We start from the raw sequence: 19,765 nt of genomic DNA, 5'->3' as shown, positions 1-19,765 counted from the left end.
AGAGAGCCTGGAAGGTAACCAAATGCCAGGAGCTGGCCTGTCTGCTATGTCAGACATCTTCAATGGCAAAGGCAGAGGAGGGTCTGCCCACATCCAGAAATAGCGAGGCAGTGAGGCTCTTGGCTCCCTGTGTGCACGTAGAGGCGGGGAAGGAAAAAAGAGTGATCTCAAGGAGCATCGTATTCAAAACTTTGTTTTGTCACAGGATCGGAGCCCCTGGGGGAGCCTTTTGTGAGAGGGTCTGAAGGGTGGAAGACTCTGGGCTCTGGGGCTGAGCGACTGCGTCCCTGATGCATCAGCTGGGTGCTGGAAAAGGCCAGGACTTGGACAGATGGAGTAACGGAGATTGGAGGCGGGGGAGCCTGGCCTTGCGCCAGCCTGCGGAGTCGGGTGGCCAGATCACAGCGAGGAGCTGGAGGGGTGTCAGAGGAGAATAATCCTCAAGCAATGATGAAGGCTGCAGCTGTTGGTGTTAGAGCATGGCATTGCAGAGGTTTTCTGCTGCTGTGCTGTGGGTATCGGCAGAAGTCTGCCAGACCTGAGAGTGGGGTAAAGTGGGGTGCTGATGAGCTTGTCCCCTTCCTTTGGTCAGTGTCCCAGGGAATGTTCTGGGATATTCAGCTGAAGGTGCAGGAGCCTGGAGGTGTTCAGAGCCCTGGGCAGAGCCTTGTCCAGCATGGAGTGGGGTTGTAAGACCTGTGACAGTAGCTGGAAGGGAAGGCAGTGTGCTGCTGGAGCTGTCATTTGGATACACTGGTATGTGTCGCCTTAGAATAACTGCTGAGCTCAACTTGCATTTTTATCCCGCTTTGCACCAAGTCACAACACTCTGTTCTGTCTGAATGCTTCTTCCCACCTGCCCCAGTGGTACAAGCAGGGCACTCTGGTGGGAATGATCGCCTCATGCTGAGCAGGGAAGCAAGCGAGGAGCCCAGCAGTGGAGCAAGTGAGCAAGTGAGGGCTGTCCGGGCCCCTGGAAGCCACTCACTACTGTCCCTGGCAGAGGCACCCAAGTTGTGCTGCACCGCAGGACCTGGAGGCAGGCAGTAGTCCCCATAGTCTCTGTGGTGTTTCTAACTCCTCCAGTATAAGTGTATGTTGCTGCTGTTTTGCTTTGAGACTGCAGAGAGTTTGGCTGGGTGGAAGATGTGTGAAGGGATATTAGAAAATCCAGCAGAGCTCCTGGTGTGAAAGTGGGCACCTAGAACATCACAGTGAGGCAGGGACCATTAGGTGCTGGGAAAAGATGCACTGCATCCCTGCCCTCCAGAGATGGGAGCTCTCTGCCCTGCCCTCGCCATCCCTAGGGCTGCAGACAGATCTCTTTTTGGAGTGTTCTCCCAGGACATCACTGTCCCAGGGAATGATACATGGGATCCTTCTATCCCTTTCCTAGCAGTGCCACCTCTCCACCTCCCTATAGGAGGCCCAGTGGGTTTTATTTTGACATTGTTTTACCCAGTAAATTTGTGGAGAGAGCTGACGCCAGCCATCAAAGGGGAACCTCGGAAGGAAGAGCTGTGAGCTGGTTTGCTAAGCCTGAAGCACTAAGAAGCTATGAGTTGGACTCTAAAAATAAAAAATCTTGGTGTATTTTTATTTCTGTTCTGTTTTCTTCAGCTTTTTAAGTCTTTCTGAGCCTCATGTCCTTCAGGTTATTTTTGGTTATTTGCAGCTGTGATGGATAAGAGTTGCTCATTTTTTTTCATATATTTAAGCTGAGACTTCTGCCATGGCTTAGGACCCCAGAAACAGGGGTCTTCAGCAAAAAGACAGATGCAGAAGACAGGAATTGGCAATATGGCCAAATGCTGAGTATCAAAAACTTACCCAGCACCTCCAGCACATCTTTGCTTAGTGACAGGACCTGAACGCAATATAAACACTTGTCTATGGCTGTAGATTTAGAAGCTTTGGGAGGCACGGGTCTGTAGGTGTCTATTAGGTTGGTTCGTGGAGGTGATGGATGAGAATGGATCTTTTTCTATGTCATCGCCAAAAATGGTTTGTAACAAAACATAACAGTAATTACTGTCCAGCTGGCAGGGGCTGTTGATGGCTACTGTGTCAAAAGTGCAGAGAGGTCTCTGTTTTCCTCTCTGTGTTCACTGGGAAGTTTGAGATCTGGCTCAAACTCTGCAATCAAGAGCTGTCTAAGACCAGCCCTGGCCCTGCTTGTTCTCAATCCACAACTTGGGATGCGCTGGAGCAGGCAGATCAAATAGTTATGAAGGGTGTGAATAAGCCCTGGGAAAGAGCAAGCAGGCGGCTTGTTTTGTGTTTGCTTCCCTGTGTTTGTGTGAGTCACGGAGCTGGCGGTTGTCCTGCTTTCACCTCGCAGAGAGCAGAAGTAAGTGTGTAAGTGCCCCACGCTAATGTGCTGAAAATAGCTGAAAGCCAGGCTCTTAAGATACTCACAAGAGATTGCAACTCCTCTATGTATTGATTCTTTTTCTCCCTCCTTCAACTTAACAGCTTTTAAAAGACAGTAAAACAGGGGAAGAGCACACATGCAGCCCACAGCGTGTGGCTGGCTGTCCCAGCACTCGCCTGGATGGTGCACGTGTGTGACCTCTCAGGGTGCGCACGAGTGGCCGTAGGACAGTTAGTGGGATGGTGTGTGGAGACCGACATTTGAAGCAACGGAGAAGAGGTAAAAAGTGTCTTCCCCTGTTACCCTGGAGGCTGCTGGCATGCGGTGCTGCTGTCACGGCAGCAGAGGGGCTAGCTCTCCACCGTCACAAACCAACTCTGCCCTGAGCAGTCGGGGCTGAGGTGGTTTACACCTGAGCTGGTGCAATCTAGCAGTTGTGGCATCCTCCTGTTATTCTCCAGTGCAGGCGGCAAAATACCAGTTGAGTGCCTTGCAATGGTGCCAGCTCATAATTGCATTTTTTGTTTCTGTTTTTAATCAAGAGTGATGTTAAATTTTATACTCGCATTAAAGCTCCAGCTTCTGGAGCCAGTAGATGATGCTGTGAGATCCCAGCTTAGTTTCTGAGCAGGGCAAGGAAGTCTAGATGGCAGCTTGTAGCCTGGGGGCAAAGGTAGCAATGAACTCCGTGTTCTTTCCATGTTTCCATGGGCCAAGTCCATACACGAGCTCCCGTTACAGGTTTTGAACACAAGGGTTGTCAGAGCAGCGTCTGATCTAGCTGACGTGTTGGGAAAAGCAGGAAGAGTGCTTCAGCTGCAAGGGGTACAGGGCTTGCATGATGGCCACGTATTCAGGTCAGCTCAGCTGAGCAGAGAAGGAGGTGAGAGAGCCTGCTGTCACTTAAGCCATTGGTGTGAGGAATGCAGCTGTGGTTTGGGGGCTCACTAAACCAGGGCTGATCACGTGCTGAGCATCTCAAGCAGGCAAGAGAGCCAGCCATCTCCCAGCACTTGTCCTTCATGCAATCAAGCAATTGCTCTTTAGCAACACAGGCTCCCCTGAAGCCAAATTCCTGCATTTCCTCCCTGCCTTAAGCGGTCTTTGCTTCACTTGTTTCCACAGTTGTTTATTCTGTTATACAAACTCTGGTCTCAGGCCTCTGAGCTGAAATACTCTGGGCTTTCAAAAGCATGACTCTGAATTGCGGAGTCCTTGGCTCCTCCCTGCTGCATGCCCAGCTCATCTTACCCTTGGTAGAATGAGCAACAAAGTCAGGGAGCTAGTGAGTGTTGCTGTTCAATGCTTAAAACCCCAGTGTGTCTTCTGAACTGCCACAATTTTGCTGTAAACCCAGACCACTCTCCATTGGATTCAACAATTATTCCTTGGGGAATCTGCAAGCTTTGTGGCCATGTGAGGGCTCTGTTTGCCACTTCATTCTCTTCTAGTTCCCCTGCTATTTTGCGGATGTGTGCCTGTCCTCAGGACTTTGTTCATCCCCACTACCCTGACTTCCCCAAAGGAGAGGATTTCCTCCTGTGGTCTGTAAACTACCCCTCCACCCAGCCCTCTTGCAACAAGTGATCCGCCCCTCACACTGTCTGACTGCTGGGGCTGGGCAGACGTGCCCTGCACACCACTCCTTTCCTTTTAACTGAGGTGCAATGGGAAAGTGGGTATGGAGATTCAGAGTTATCCATCCAGGATGGATTGTGGGGAGAACAAGGACATGACAGGACACCCTGCATCCTGCCCTGGAGCATCAGTGAACCTATGCCATATGAAGTGCTGTCCAGGGGTTATGTTCCAATACCTGGAAACCAGTTCTGGAGCTTGAAATGGGCTCGCTAGTGGGTTGCTTCTGGATATGTTTGTCTTGAGCCAGCAAGAGAGGTATCCCAGCAGTATCTCACATAAGAGCCTCTGAGCAGTGTTTCCAGGGTGGGGAGCGTTCTGGGGTACATCTGCGAATGAGAAATTTGTGTTTGTGTCATCCAGTAAGGTTTCTGCTGGCTCACACCTAAAGTGTGGGTGTGATAATAGCTATTTAAATGCAGCTTCAGAAGCGTTCGTAGGAGATACCCAGCATCCCCTGAGAGCTGGTTGCTGCTGCCTGGCACGTGCTATAGTGCATGCAGTGGCAGCATTACTAACACATTACTTGCGGTAGCTAGTTTGCTATTTCTGTAAACTCAAAGGATACTTGGTTTTGTTCCTTTGATGCTCCCTCATCCCAGATGTGTTATGCATTGCCAGATGTTCATAACTGTCTGTGTTAAAGCACACACTTCTAAGGCTGCATTAAGTGCACCCACTAACCACTCTGGACTTGTTCCTTCACTTGCCCATAACTCAGCTGACACACAGACAGTTTGATGGATCTGGGTACTACTGGTGGAGTCATACTGTAACCTCCTTGCCTATTCTACAGCACATTGCTCACAGCAGAGGGTCTGTATCTTGAATCTCTGAGGAGTCACACTGACAAAATAGGAATAAAATTTCTTTGAGTAAGAAGCTAGTTTTGGCTCCCAAATGTTTCCGCTGTTTAGGTCCATTTTAAATTTATTTAGTTCAGAAATTTTATAGACTGGATTAAAACATGCAAATACCACTTTACAAGAACATTGTTGTTTTTTTCATTTTCTTAATGCTTTCTTCCCCTCTCCCATTCTGCAGGTAGGCTCTCCATTTACTGCCCTGAAACAGCTCCAAAATCCCAGTCCCGCTTCTCAAATATATAGCATGGATGTATGTGCACTCCTACGTGACCCCCCTTTGCATTTAATTTTGAATGTTCCTAGATTACTTCTGTTGTACTCACTCTGTTCTGAGGATGAAAATAAGTAAGGGAAACAGATCAGTTAGGTGTTGATTTCATCAACTTTGTGTTCAGTCCGAATCACCGAAGGGCTCTGTCCCGCTTCCACTTAATGTAGGAACTGCCCCTCTGCCTGTGTGCAGGTGTGTGTTTGCTCTGAGTTTGCTTGCTTTTCAATGAAGAAATTAGAAAATCTAAAATTCGAACTAAATTTACCTGCAATGATTCATTCAGAGCACTGCTCTTTTCATAACTTATTAAAATGCATTAGTAATAAATTCTTAACAGTGCTTCTATAAACAGCAATTGTTCTGCTGTGAAGCCGTGATGCACACTGCCTGCTCAGTTATGCTGCTGTGTAAAGAGGCATAAATACTCAAAGAGAAACGACACAAAAGGAGCCCTGTACAGATGGCTTGGACAAAATGCTGGCCTTTCCCTTCAGTCATCACAAGCTGGAAATCTGGCATTAAATAGGATTTGTAGACAGTTTTGGTGTCTGTCTTCTGGCTTATCCCTTCTTAAGTTTACATCTTGCTCCCACCCCGTACGCTGTATACTATCAGAGGGCTTCTGACACACACTAGATGAAAATTATGTACTAAATCTGGTTTGATAGAAGATAGCCTGGTACTGGAGGTCCCTTTCCTCTCGTAGCAATAACTGTGTCAGGGCTGGCTTCCTCTTCACTGTAAACCCTAGTAGGTGGCGGGGAAAGATGTTTGTATGCCTGCATGTGGCTTCTTCCCTTGACCACACTGCAGTGTGAAAACTCTTATCGCCTTTTGTTTTGAACGCTTCTTTTTCTCTCTGCTCACCAATCCCATAGGCCTGCTGAGCTCTGCAGCCCAGACACACTGATGCGTTCGTGCCATCTGCTGACAGAAGAGATGATTACATGTACCAGTTTTGCTGGAGTTTTTTCCCAACTTCTGTGGGGATCTCATACACGAAGGACAATGAACATGCCCATAGCAAGGGGGAATGTTTCCTGTCTTCTTGTTAAGGTGGCTGGGTAACTGTCAGTAAAGTTTGAAATAAGACTTGAAACTCAATATTATGATCTAAAGAACCAGAAGCAAAGCAGAATGTCCTAAGCTCAGGAAACCAAAGAGATGTTTTAGTAGCACCATGATTTCATAAGCCATCTTTCTGGGATGGGGTAAAATGGTGCTTCTTCCTCAAGGGAAGTTGCAATACCTGGATCTTGCAGAGCCACCTGGCTACGTGACTTCTTACTGTTGCTTTCTTGAGATCACAGTGCATTTCACCTTTAGAGTCCTGTGCCAGAGTGACAGTGGCATTTTCACGCAAGGTGGCCCAGGTTCTACTCTGCTGTAGCAGTGGTTGCCTTTGTCTTCTACTATAATTGTTCCAGCTCCTGTGCTTCCTGGCTGCTGCCTGTGTTGCAGGGATGAGAGGTCCTTGACAGCTGCTGGGGCCGTGGGCTTGGCGCTTGTTGGAGATCAAATCCCACAGAGCTTCCTGCTATGCTCTTTAACAGATGACAGTGCTCAGCTGCACATAATTTACTATAAAATCTGAGAATTTAGGGACTAACAGTCCCTGTTAGAAACTTCTGCTGGCTTTCGTGAGCTGTCAAGTATGACCTCTGCAAGATGAAGCTGGGGCAGGACGGTAGGAGCAATGGGACATGGACAGGCAGGTTTGGAGGGCTTAGGTTTTCCTCTGTCTGTCTGTCCGCTGTGGAAAGGGAGGAGGAATGCCCTTGAAATTTCTGCTAAGCGTTCCCCTTCACTTCAGGGGACCTGCTCTGGTTTCTGCTGGCAGAAAATCTGGGCTATAGCTTCTTCCCCTGGCAATGTGGATGAAGAGGAATTCTGCATGAATGTCAAAGCCAACCAGAACTTTTCATACAGATGCTGTACATGGGGCCTTAACAAATATATTTCATATAGGTGAATTGACCTGGCTCCACATGGCTTTGGAAATGGTCTTGGTGGTAGGTGGGAAATTGGTTAGTATGGCAGGAAAGCCTACTCTTAGCTTCGTGATCTCAGACACAATTGTATTGTTTAAGCCTTTTTGATTTCAGCACTTTCTGACCAAAGATCTGCATTCCCTGCCTCATCTTGGTAGTCCAATCCATGCTCATCTGCAAGGACAGAGAAAAAAGATGTTATGGGTTTGGCATTGGGTGTCTCAGCCGTATTTGGCCTATCTGTCTTGGCTTCCCCCAGTGTTTGGATATAGGATCTGTCAAAGGGGCCAGGCCAGGGCTGTATGGATGGGGTCCAGTGAATTCTGGGGGTTGGAGAAAGGATTCACTTCATGTTGTCTTCTCTACCAGATGCCTCGGAAAGGCTTCTGAAGACACCTGCTTTCCTTCTGGACTCAGAGAACGGATTTCCCCTGTGTCCAGCCCTCTTTTGGGGCTTGGCTGGTTTCCTGGAATCATCCTTCATTCCCCCTTTTTCTGACTTGCCCCATGGTATAAAGCTAAATAGATTTAGTCTTGGTAGATGAAGAGAATGAAAGTGATTGAAGGGGATGCCATTCTGATCATGTCATTGACCCCAGGAGCCAAGTTTGACAGATTTTAAGGGAAAATCAAGAACATTAGACTGAATTACAGCTGTGGTTATCCATCAACCCTCTGATGGCTGTTTGTTGCCATGTATACTCCACATGTAAGTTTTAGCTTTGCTGGATGATTTAGTGAAGAATTTTTGAGTCAAGGGCAAATCTCCTGCTGCTCTGCAGCGAGATAGAGCTGTTATTACAGAATAGGCAGGCACTGAGGATGGGCAGTGTTGGTTCAGACCCAGTTCATAAGGAAGAGTGCTCTGATATGCTCTGGCTGTGACTTGTCTTTGTAGAAAACAAGTGTGCTACAGGAACAGAAAGCAAGCTGGTAGTTAAGCAGCTGGGGAGAATTTCCAGCATGTTGGATAACTGTAAGCAGGAGGCTTGGCAGAACAGCTCAAAGTGCATTTACAGTGGAGGCTCTTGTGTTATTTACAGGATGTGAGGGTGTGGTGGCATTCCTCTGAGCATAGCCCTCTGACTGGCACCTGAACATAAAGTGATGTAGCAACTTAGCCCATTCAGGACAGGCAAACAGGTACCAGACAGTAACTGAGAACAGAAAACCATCCCAGAAGAGCACAAAGTGCTTTTGCAACCTTGGAGTCAAGTTCTGCCCAATAAGTACATGTGCCCCTCTGGCTGACTTGGAGCGAGAGCAGAATGTGTTCCTGGGTCTGGAAGGGAACGGCTTTGCTCATCATTGGAGAGCTGCCACGTGTCTTTTGCGAGAGGCACCTGGTGCTGACTAGTCAGATTGGGATGAGAGCTTGAGGGAGGGTGGGGACATTTTTCTCCTGTGCAGCCTCCAAAACCTTCCCCTGTCCTACTTCCACTGTCCTTTTCCAGTGCCATCAACACTCTTTGTAAAGTGGTGGGATTGATGTTGTGAGTGATCCCTAGCCTTCCCTATAGAAGAGATCACCTATACAAGGAAGATCCCTTCTATATGTCTGCTCCCTAAGCTGCCAGGGGGCATGAGAGGGGCATGCACCCAGCACAGTGTTCTTTAGCCACACTGATGAGGTGAGTGGGCACTACCCCTGCCTTTGACAGCAGGTGTGTCAGCTCCCTGCAAACCTGGGTGGGCTCAGCTTGTCTTTGATCGTGGGCATCCCCACAAAGCGTGGTTAGTTTCCCAGTGACACATTTCTGCGTATCTCAGAAAATATGCCTGGGACTGGAACGTGCAGTGCCACAGAGCAAGCTCCCATACAAGGGCTCTGTGCTGCTTCTTGCTGGAAGTGCTGAACCAATGAAGGCAAATCAGATCTGTTGAATCAAAAGCAATTCCCAGCATTTCTGGTCTCCTCAGAGATGTAATAGCTTCCTGGAAGCCCTCTGGAGAGCATCCCTGCATGGGAGTTCACTTACCCGAGGGCTTTGGATGGGTCTGTGGGGAAATGTAAACATACAGCCCTATTGATGTCAGTGGGGACTTAGGCTGATTTCTTTTATGAGGGGGATGTACCTTTGTTTCTTCCCAGGTACTGGGGGTGCAATAGCAGCAGCATGACGCTCACTTTCTTTCAATATGATTACTAAAAAATGTTGCTTAAGACAATAGTCACGTCTGTGCAAGACTGGCTGCAAGTAACAGGAGACTTCTGCTAGAGCACAAGCTAATCGTTTGGAGAGGGCACACTTTAAATGCAAGGTCAGCCAATGATGAGTGCCAGAATACCACATCATTGCTATTGATTGAGGAAATGAGCATCCAAATGTCTTGTTTTGTGGAGATTAAGTTACCTGCAAAGTAAGAAGGAAGAGGGGAAAGAAGGTATCAATGAGAATGCTAGCTCAGGTGTGGGAATTCTCTAGAGAAAAATCTCAATTTTAATTCTGTCACCAGGCTTTCTCCTGGTGTATGAGGGAGGGAGAGGAGCTGGGAGAAGGACACTTCTAAATTTGTCCAGTTCTCCCTTCCCTCCCTTCTGTCCATGTTCATGTGTTGAAGTGTGTAAAGCATCCAAGTGTCCCAGTTCTTCTGATCCTTCACAGACAGCACTCTCTCCCTAGGCTGAACCCATGGTGTTTTGGGTCTTTGAGGAGGGTTGGAGAGGGTACTCTGGCATCTTCTGAACTCCAGTGTGGGACTGAAGGGCAGGTACCAGGCATGTTTATGCTGTGCTGCAGCTATTTTTAACAGCTGATGTTATACAGGCTTGTGCTGCTTCTCAAATCAGATTAGATGGCAAAGTCAAGAGGTGAGCAGAGAAGCTCGGTAATGAGGAGCAGCAGCTAACATCAATTTTACTTGCTGAGTTGCACTGCACAGCTGCTTGTGGGCTGCAGCCAGCCCCTTGCCATTAACCTGGGGTCTTTTCCTTCTGGAGAGAAGAGACAAGCTCCTGGCTGTATACCCCACAGATAAGCTTGTGTGCATCATTTACACGTGTCTGGGGATCATCGTGCCCCTAAAGGTCTTCAGCAGCCTGGCCATGGTGTCTTTATGGTTTAGTAGCCTCTTGCTTGCCTCTTGTGATGTATAGAATACATTTGTGATCTTAAGAAGTTGAAGATGATCTGTGAGGGACCACAGGGAGCCTTGCAGGCTGTGAAGGAGGAGTGGGTGATGCAGGGGTCACGGAAGAAAATCAAGGCTGTGCACCGTGTGGACTGTCTCCTCCCCAGCAGGCTGGTGTGGAACATGAGTAAGGCGTTTGCTACTGCAGACACTGGGGTCTAAGTTGGAGAACAGGAGCAGTGCAGAGCTAGTGCCTGGGTCTGGCTTGGCTCCCATGATATGCTTCTGCTGCATGCAAGGTTCTGCAAATCCTCCTTTGTGAAGCCTTCCTGAGCACCCCACTGCTCTTTTAACCTCTCTCTAGTTCCCATGCAGCAGAAATGTCCCTTAATTCAGTGACTGCCCTGAACATCACCCCATTCAGTTTGATTAGACCAAGGTAGTCTAACAGAATGGCATCTTTCTTTGCTCACATTTTCTTCTGGTGGCGATGGTTGCATATCTAAAGCATCAGGAAGGATGTTAGAAATAAGGTTTTGTGTAATTTTTTCTTGTGGTCAGTTTCTTCAAAGACAAGTCTGTAGGTTCCTCCTTATTTACACAAAGCTGGTCAGGAAATAGCAGATCCCAGCACATACTGCAATGGTCATGAGAACAGTTCATCTGAAATTCTGTAATGGATGGAGAGCATCTTGGCATTGCTGTTTTTTTAATGGAAAGAACAGTCCCTGTGTCATGTGCGTCAGAGTCCCAGTTCATTCAAGGATGTATCCCAAATGTAGATGTTATATAAAAGTAAAATCTCTGTTCTCTGTCTTTATTCTCCTTGTATCACAGTGCTTGGAGCAGAAGTAAATCCCATGTTCCTGCCACTGATGGAACAAGAATGGAATGAAATTGTGTCTGTAGAACTCATTTGCTCACCTATGTTACTCTGAACTGACTGTTTAGTAAACTAACCAGCAAGTTTGGCCTACAGGTGCTGCTCCTAAGTTTCACATTCTCTGCTTTTCTCATGCTTGTAAGCATACTTACCTGTTATGATGCCAAGTTTTATAACTTGGGAAGGTCTTAAACTAGTTACAGAGCTAGGAAAGCAGAACTTCTTTAAGGTGCTTTAGACAGAAGTGGTAACTGAACACCAGTCTCTTACTTAGCAAAATACCAGCTTTGTCAAACAACCTTTTCAAAAGAACGTGACACACAAGATATGACTGCAAATTATGGGTTTTGCCTGGTAGCAGCAAGAGACTTCTTAAATATCAGTGAACCTACTTTGATGCCATGAGAGCTGGTCCTTCAGCTAAAATAAATTTTTTTGTGTTTGATCCTACAAGTTCTGGGTTTGGTCTTTACAGACAACTTCACAGGGCTTCTACAAATTTCACAAGGTTATCTGTAACCCCTGTGCCCTTCTCCTCCCAGGTGGTCCTGGTACTGAGATGGAAAGAAGAGAATGCAAATGGCCCACTGGTGCTGTTACCTTAAGTACTTGGGTCAAGTACCAATCTTGATATTTTTCTTTTTGTATTTGCACTTACATGCTTGCTGAGCTGGAGTGCCTGCTTCTGCTGTATGTACACGTGGTTCTCTCAGCTTGCGTTTGGGCTGTTGAAACTTGTGATGAAAGCTTTGTGCCAGGGTAGTGTATGCCATACAATGTTGGCTAATGGCGTTCTTTGAAATTCCTTCACATTTCAAATAGATTTATGAGTAAGAGGGGCAGTTTGAACACATTGCAAACCCCTAAAGCCTTAGTGAATCCTGAATTTGGCCATCTCAACTATTTATAGAACAGACTATGCCTATTCTAAATATATTTTCCTCAAGGGGACCTCATCTCAACCCCCTGCTCCAGAGCTTAAATTGGATCAGCAATGCTGCTATGATCTGTTAGCAAAAATTCCTTCTCTAGCTCTGTGGCAGAGCTGCAGATGTTGCTAGTCCAGGCCTTGAAGGGGAAATTCTGTGCCAGGAGGAGCTCAAGGGTTTGGATTTAAACTCTGCAGCCAGCCAGGTAGAGAGATATTGATGATATATTGGATCATTTCCTGTAGCTATTGCCTGATTATTTTTTTACATTCCTCCTCTGCTGGTAGGTCTAGAGTTCTGGAGGTGGAAAAACAAGTGACTTATTGGCAGTGTATGCCACCCTTCCCTTCCAGGAGTCTTCAGCCTTGCAAACTAGGCTTAATGATGAGCACACAAAACATTTTCTTTCTAGGGGAAGTGTAAAGAGTGTTCTGTGGGCAGCAAGCATTTCCTATTGCAAGGATGCTGGAAATTGGTGTTCCCTTTTTCTTTCTCTGCTATAGGGAAGAGAGGTGTCTCTTCTTTGGGGGTACCTACATGACAGTGCTTGGAGAGCTGTGCCTCTGACTCTGCGGGATGGTTCTTCCTGAAATGTTTTCCTTGCACCAGGAGCAGAAGCCTCCTCTTTGCTAGCTGGCATTTTGTAACCCCTCTGGCAGTAGAGCAGGCTGTGCAGCCTTTGTCCAGAGCAAGCTTTGCTTTGTGTTCATGAAGGCAGGAGTGCTGTAAGGTGGTGTAGAACTAACTTTGCAGGAGTGGCTCCTGCTCTCGTCTGGCTTTGGAGGTTCATCATAGATGTTCACTGTTATTTTCCAGGCAGATGAGTGTGGGGCATTTAAAAAGCAGAGCTTGAGTCCCACTTGCTGTTGACTGAATGGGGTCAGACCGTCAACTCTATTGCTCCCACATAAGGACAGAGGATCTCTTCAGGCCAAGGAAAGCAACTAATCCCAGAGGAGATTCCCTAGTGGAAAATCTCTACCTTTTAAAAAAATCATATGATTTTCTTTTTCAGTCAGGGGCTCTGACTGTACCATAGGATAGAAGTTTTGGTGCAAAGGGCATACTGCAGACCTTCACAGGACATTTTTCATCCTTCAACTTTAAAAATATTTAGAAAAATACATCCTTTATTGAAGTCTACAGGTTTGAACAGTTTCTTCTGTAGGATAGTTACATGTTGTCTGCCTCTCTCAGGAACATCTGCAGATCTGCATGGCAGAAAAATTTGAGTGAATAATTTTGGGTCAATGTAGAGGCAGGATGGCCCATCAGGATCCTACATATCCCGAATAGCTGTGCTGCCCCACAGTAAGGGTCAGTACTGACCTGTATGCTCAGAAAAAAGCAACTGCTCCCTGTCCCTATGATGTTATTCACCCAGACTCTATTCCATGCATCTTGGAATCAACTTACAGCTGAGATGTAAAGCACCAAGGCTGCTTCCACTAGTTCAAGGACAGGATTTAGAAGCAGTGTGTCAGTAGTGTCTCCAGAAGTCATGTCAATTTAGGTACCCATTAGAAAGTCCCTTCTTCTGGGTGCTACAAAGGAGTGACTGCTGCTTACTTGGCCTCAGGGATAGAGAAGCCTGTGCAAGGCTTTGCCACTCCATAGATGAGGGTAATGTAGCTCACTGTATCTAAGCCTCAGAAAATGTCTTTGAGGTTAACAGCAGCTTTTCTTGGTTATTATCCTTTAAGGATGAATGGGGCAGCATGTGGCAAGATCGCAGAATGGGATTAGCTCAGGACTTAGCAGGAGGAGTTCCTTAGCACTCCTCCAGAGCTATTTCCTTCTCTTGCAGCCTCTGGAGCTGCATGAAATGGAAAGGGTTATGTCCTTGCCTGCCTGGCAGGAAAATCATCCCAGCTCAGTGCAGCAAAGGGAACTGGGTCCAGTAATCTTGGAAGCAATAAAACAGATAAAGTGTATGTAACAAGGAATTTCGCATGGGGATGGCACAGTTACCCTGAATATTGCCCCAAGACGAATTCCCCTTCACACACAGGCCTCTTCCTACAGTCTCCTTGACTCTTCCAAGGAATCACTGTTAGCACAGCTTTAGGTTTTGCTCTGGTCATGGCTTACCTGTATGCCTGCAGATGGCATTTCCTTGCCCCTTCCCTAGCATGCAGGAAAGGGCAGGTGAGTCTCCCCAAAACCACTGCAGTGCCATGCACGCTAGTGCAGCGCTCAGCACCTTGGGGTGCTGCTGCTGCACTCTGCTAGGGAGACCCGCTCAGTTCAGGCAGTATCTGTGATCCCGTGGGGATGCATTAACTCAGGAAAGGCTCTGTGGTACCTGGGGCTATGCCAGGATGGATGCTCGGACTCTGGTGCTGATCATTTATGTTAGCATTTCAGTAAAGAAGCACTCCTAACGTATCTCTCTGTGGTTCCTGGTCTGACAGTGTGATTGGCAGCTCTCTGGCTCGCCTCATCATGCCTCTGGCTAGTTATTCCCCCTGATATCTCTCTAAGACTGGCTTCCTCGTAATGGAAGGTCTCCATTTGAGCGCTCTTGATGTAAACAAACTATAGTGCCTTTTGAAAGGTAGAGTAAGTAATACATGCCAACAAAAACTAGTACATTTGTGCTTGTAAGAAATAATGATATATCCCTTTTACAGTGCTTGTAAGAGATTCAGCTTCTCCATTTGGAGTCACCAGCTGTAGTTCCCTCATGGCCTGGGTGTGTTGTCTGAACTGAGGCTGGGAAGGTATCAAGAGCATTAGCATTTACCCGCAAGATGAATGCCAGAAGTGAAACAGCCCAGGTAGCAGAAGCAGGCTATAGAGCAGTCAAAGTGCAGAGCTCAATTTTAAGCCTAATTTGAACATTGAATGAGGTGCTAATATCTCAGCTACTGTGTGGAGTCTCTTCTCCGTCTGCTGTTTGTGCTCTGTGAACAGAGTACAGTGGTATATGTAGAATACACAGTGAAAAACTGGCTTTGCCCAACTGATGTGGGCAGTGCAGGGTGAAGGGAAGCGTTTGGTTTTGGTCATGAAAACAGAAATCTGTCTTCATGTCTGTGCTCTGGGGAGCTGATCAGATATTTTGTGGCATGATACTGTTGTTACAGCTTGAAGAACCAATTTCAGAGCTGGCTCTGTAATTGCCTGATAGTTTAACCTGTCTCCGTTCCCCCATAAGAGGAGGACTTATTGCCGTCGTATATGTTGCCTTGTTCATCAGTAAATGTAAAGCCAGTTGTAAAATCAGACCTGCTTGAACTAACATTTGTAGCTACTCCTTCACTCGTGCACAAACCAACTCCCTGATGCCGGTTCAGCTTTTTTCTTATATCAGAGAGAAAATAAGAACAGTGAGTCAATTAATGTTCTCTTTTCAAAGTATTGGGGAAGCATTTGGATGCCATGGAAATGAGGGATGATATGGTGAAAAACTGGTTCAGATGGTGTTTAAGAAGTTAAATTTAGGCCTGAAAGTAGCTTTGCTGTATTTTACCAGAGGCTTCTGCTTTTTTCCATTGCTCCCAGTATGATCTTTAGGATGGACTTCACCCATTCCCAGGAGCGCAGGAAAGGCCCTGCCCTGAGTCAGGTGGGACTAAAGGTTGGCTGAGTGCTGGGCCTGATGTATGTTTGTATTAATTACACGAACAGTGATGGATACCTCTGGTTGCTTTTTTTTTCCTGCTGGGCACGGGATGGGTTTTAATCCTGGTTAAATCCTGTATCCCAGATCTATTTGCCTTCTCTTGAAAGGACTTCTCTTTCTCTCTTTTGCAGGCATGGTTCAGAAACTTGACCAGAAGCTGCCTGTAGCCAATGAGTACCTGCTGCTTTCAGGTGGTGTGCGGGAAGGTGTGGTGGACATTGATCTTGATGAGCTGAATGTTTATGCACGAGGCACAGACTATGACATGGACTTCACCCTGCTTGTGCCCGCACTGAAGCTGCATGACCGCAACCAACCGGTCACACTGGATATGCGCCACTCGGCTTTGTGCCACTCCTGGCTGAGCCTGCGTCTGTTTGATGAAGGAACTATCAGCAAATGGAAGGACTGCTGCACAATCGTGGACCATATCAATGGAGCTACCAATTATTTCTTCTCTCCAACAAAAGTTGCAGACTGGTTCTATGACTCCATTAGCATTGTCCTCTCCGAGATCCAGAAGAAGCCCCAGCGAGGGATGCCAAAGGTGGAGAAGGTAGAAAAGAATGGGACTATCATATCCATCATTTTGGGAGTGGGCAGCAGCCGCATGCTGTACGACATTGTCCCTGTGGTGTCCTTCAAAGGATGGCCAGCTGTGGCCCAGAGCTGGCTGATGGAGAACCACTTCTGGGATGGGAAGATCACAGAGGAGGAAGTCATAAGTGGGTTTTACTTGGTGCCTGCATGCTCCTACAAGGGGAAGAAGGACAATGAATGGAGGCTGTCATTTGCAAGAAGTGAAGTGCAGCTGAAAAAGTGCATCTCCAGCAGCCTCATGCAAGCCTATCAGGCCTGCAAAGCTATCATCATCAAATTGCTGTCCCGCCCCAAAGCCATTAGTCCATATCACTTGAGGAGCATGATGCTGTGGGCTTGCGACAGGCTACCAGCCAACTACTTGGCCCAGGAGGATTACGCAGCCCATTTCCTCCTGGGTCTCATTGACGATCTCCAGCACTGCTTGGTCAACAAGATGTGCCCTAACTATTTCATCCCCCAGTGCAACATGCTGGAGCACCTCTCTGAAGAAACCGTCATGTTGCATGCGCGGAAGCTGTCCTCAGTCCGCTCAGACCCTGCCGAACACCTTCGAACTGCCATTGAACATGTCAAAGCAGCCAACCGGCTAACACTAGAGCTCCAGCGGCGGGGCAGCACCACCAGCATCCCCTCCCCTCAGTCAGATGGAGGGGACACCAACCAGCCTGATGACCGATTAGCCAAAAAGTTGCAACAGCTAGTGACTGAGAACCCTGGGAAGTCCATCTCCGTCTTCATTAACCCAGATGATGTCACAAGGCCCCACTTCAGAATTGATGATAAATTTTTCTGAGCTTTTGTCAATGTTTCTTGGGATTTTTTCCTTTTTTTTTTTGTTTTTAAAAACTCTTACAGTGTGCAGGTTTTTCATTTGGTTTTCCTTGATGACTTAGTCTCTTGTTTTTTTACATATCCAGCATAGATTGGATCTGTTGAGAACAATCTGAATAAATTATAGTTCCTGGTTCTGCAGGACAGTGCAGATTTTGCAACAGTATATTACTATTTCATATGCTGCTTTGATTTTTTTCACCCACCCAGCCCCATTGTCTGTGAGTAGTTTCTAAAGGAGAACATGCACCGTAAACACACATGCCTAGGGAAGGGAGAACTCACCTTCCGTTGCTTCGGAAATTCACTTCTTTTTCCATGAGCTACCATCACCCTAAACAAATGAGGAGAGACTCTGTGTTGGAAAGCACTACTGGTAATTTGATGAGGCCAAATCTGCTGGGCTGAAGTCCAGTTCATCTGTTCTTCACACTTCTCACACTAGGGGAGAAAGTTGACTTTAAAGATGATGATGCAGCTTTTGGGGGAAAGAGTTGTTTCTGTTTTGATCTACTTTTTGAATGTAATTGTTCATAATTGGACCTTGTACAGTCCAGAGAGTTGTTTCTGCTGCTTTTCCATGCAGAATAAGGTTATGGAATGTTAGTTTTAGTGTGTGTAATTATTCAAAGCCTTATTTAAATTCTATTAAAGAACATACCATTATAAATGTTAATTGCACTAATGAAATCTCTGCCATTACCTCAGTCCCACTGTTTGTGTTTATTTCATGCATTAGCATCTGTTACTAGGTCTCAGTATTGCAGATTGCTTGAGGCCCCTCGGGTCTCATGGTGTCAGGTGATTTCTTGATCGTCTTTTGAAAAAAGGCTCTTCTTTGTTAGCCCTGCTATGTGTGAGAAGTCAGATTTTTGCATTAGCATATTTCTTTGGATGCGTATTGTGTGTTGCAGTGCATATTGCATTAATATGTATTGCATGTTGTTGAAACAGGTTTACCATTAGATAAGGATGTAATGCTAAAGCAGTGGTATGTGCAAAGTGAATCAGCCAGACGTCAAGCAAAGGAGCTACCTTGCTTCTGTAATGCATGTATTAGGCCTGATCCTTTATGGCAATTGCCATTCCCTTGACTCCTGTGGACTTTCTGACTTACCCTGGGACATATGAGATCTTACTTTGGTCTCATGTTTGCAGAAGTTGTGTTTGTATGTAAACTTGTGGTGCAACAGAAGCCTTGAAAAACACACATGCTTTCCTTTTGTGTGTAGGATAAGATGTATGGTGACAAGGGTTAGTCTGAGCCAAAAATAATGACAAGGGTTAGTCTGAGCCAAAAATAATTCCAAGAGTTCAAGGATAGAGTGGCTTTTTGTGGCTGGCTGGCTGGCCAGTGACTGATACTTAGGCCTTAAATCAGCAATTTGGGCTTACTGATTATCCCAGAGAAGCTGTTCTGATCCAAACTTGATGCATGTTTTAAAATGTAATTATTAGAGCAGGTTGAAGTATTTTTTACATATTTGACAGACAAATGAGGCTTGTGTCTAGTAAATTCTAACAGATAAAAATTGTGTATGAAAAACGTGTCACTTTTTTAGCCCAGCCTTTCTGGTAAGAAAAAAAACAGGCTGGTGGAGCAACACACCAACAGCTTTGGAAACTGCATTACTTTATTAGATGTCAGGGAGGTTATGATACATCATCTAGTGCCCAAGTCACATCTTAAAATGAAACTTTGGCTCCCCTGTCTCTTGGGCATAATTGAAAACTTCACCCTATTGCTGCAGCCAAGATGTTCACATTTACCTGAATTTACTCATACACACTTATATGAGCCTGAAGAAGCTCTCAGAAGTTGCTGGCTAGATGGAGTGGATGAGGATTTAATTTTAAAGCACAATTGGCTAGCGATCGTGAGCCCTGGTGCAGCTTTGGTCATGGTCCAGAGAAGGACATGTGTTGACTTCAGTGGAAGCAGAACTGGGTCCTACCAGTGTGGCTGTTGCCAAAGATAAGTCTCTGTTTAAACCTGTGTAAGCTGCAAGGGGAGGCAGGAGAACCGACTGGGAATCCTCTCCAGAAGTGCTTGGAAAATGCAGATTCATTAAACGGTACCTTTTCCCCAGTCTCTGGGAGTTCTCTCTGTTGGAAAAAGAGTCTGGGCTCCAGGATGAAGTTTCGCATCACCACGTCTGAGAGATCTCCTCAGCACAAAGCAGGAGTAGCCTGGCAGGCAGAGTACTTTCCCAGGAGTCCCAGTGTCTGTGCCGGTGCTCCCAAGTTATGCAGAAACACAGCTTTCAGCCTTCCTCATGCCAGTTCAATGTCCCAATGACCAGCAGTTTGGCTAGCCCATGTCAAGCTCTGGTGTGTGCTCCTTTTTTTGATTTTAATTAAAAAACAATTTGAAAAGTATCCATCTTGTTCTTCCTGCATTATGAGGAAAATGCGTGTGTGTGTTTGGGGGGGAGAGGAGGCTTGGCTTTTTACTGGACTGGAAAGCAGTTTCCCAGGTAGGTCTGAAAGAATGTTGTATCTTCTTCCTGGACCATCTGTTTTCCAGGGAAGCAGAATCCTCATCTCCAGGAGGTTTTGAATCTCAGTCTGGTATTTGCTCCTTTCCACATATACAGCTCAACTTAATGAAGTGAGTTGCCAGCCCAGAGAGGTGATGTGTGCTTTGTATACCAGAGAGCATCAAAGGCTCTATTTTCT

The 19,765-nt window shown here is 46.4% G+C and overlaps 1 protein-coding gene across 1 annotated transcript in view; it reads left to right on the top strand.

Annotated features, from left to right (window-relative positions):
- Positions 1-19,375, top strand: part of MB21D2 (Mab-21 domain containing 2) — a 58,033-nt gene extending 38,658 nt beyond the window's left edge. Inside the window, exon 2 of the mRNA XM_068406632.1 lies at positions 15,784-19,375. Coding sequence (XP_068262733.1) covers positions 15,784-17,048 — 1,265 coding nt within the window. The 3' untranslated portion in view covers positions 17,049-19,375. The remainder of the gene's footprint in view (positions 1-15,783) is intronic.
- The last annotated feature ends 390 nt before the right edge of the window (positions 19,376-19,765 follow it).

This window comes from Nyctibius grandis, chromosome 8 (assembly GCF_013368605.1).
Source record: "Nyctibius grandis isolate bNycGra1 chromosome 8, bNycGra1.pri, whole genome shotgun sequence".
NCBI lineage: Eukaryota > Metazoa > Chordata > Aves > Nyctibiiformes > Nyctibiidae > Nyctibius > Nyctibius grandis.
The sequence above is the reverse complement of the archived record's forward strand: the minus strand, read 5'-3'. Positions and strand labels throughout refer to the sequence as shown.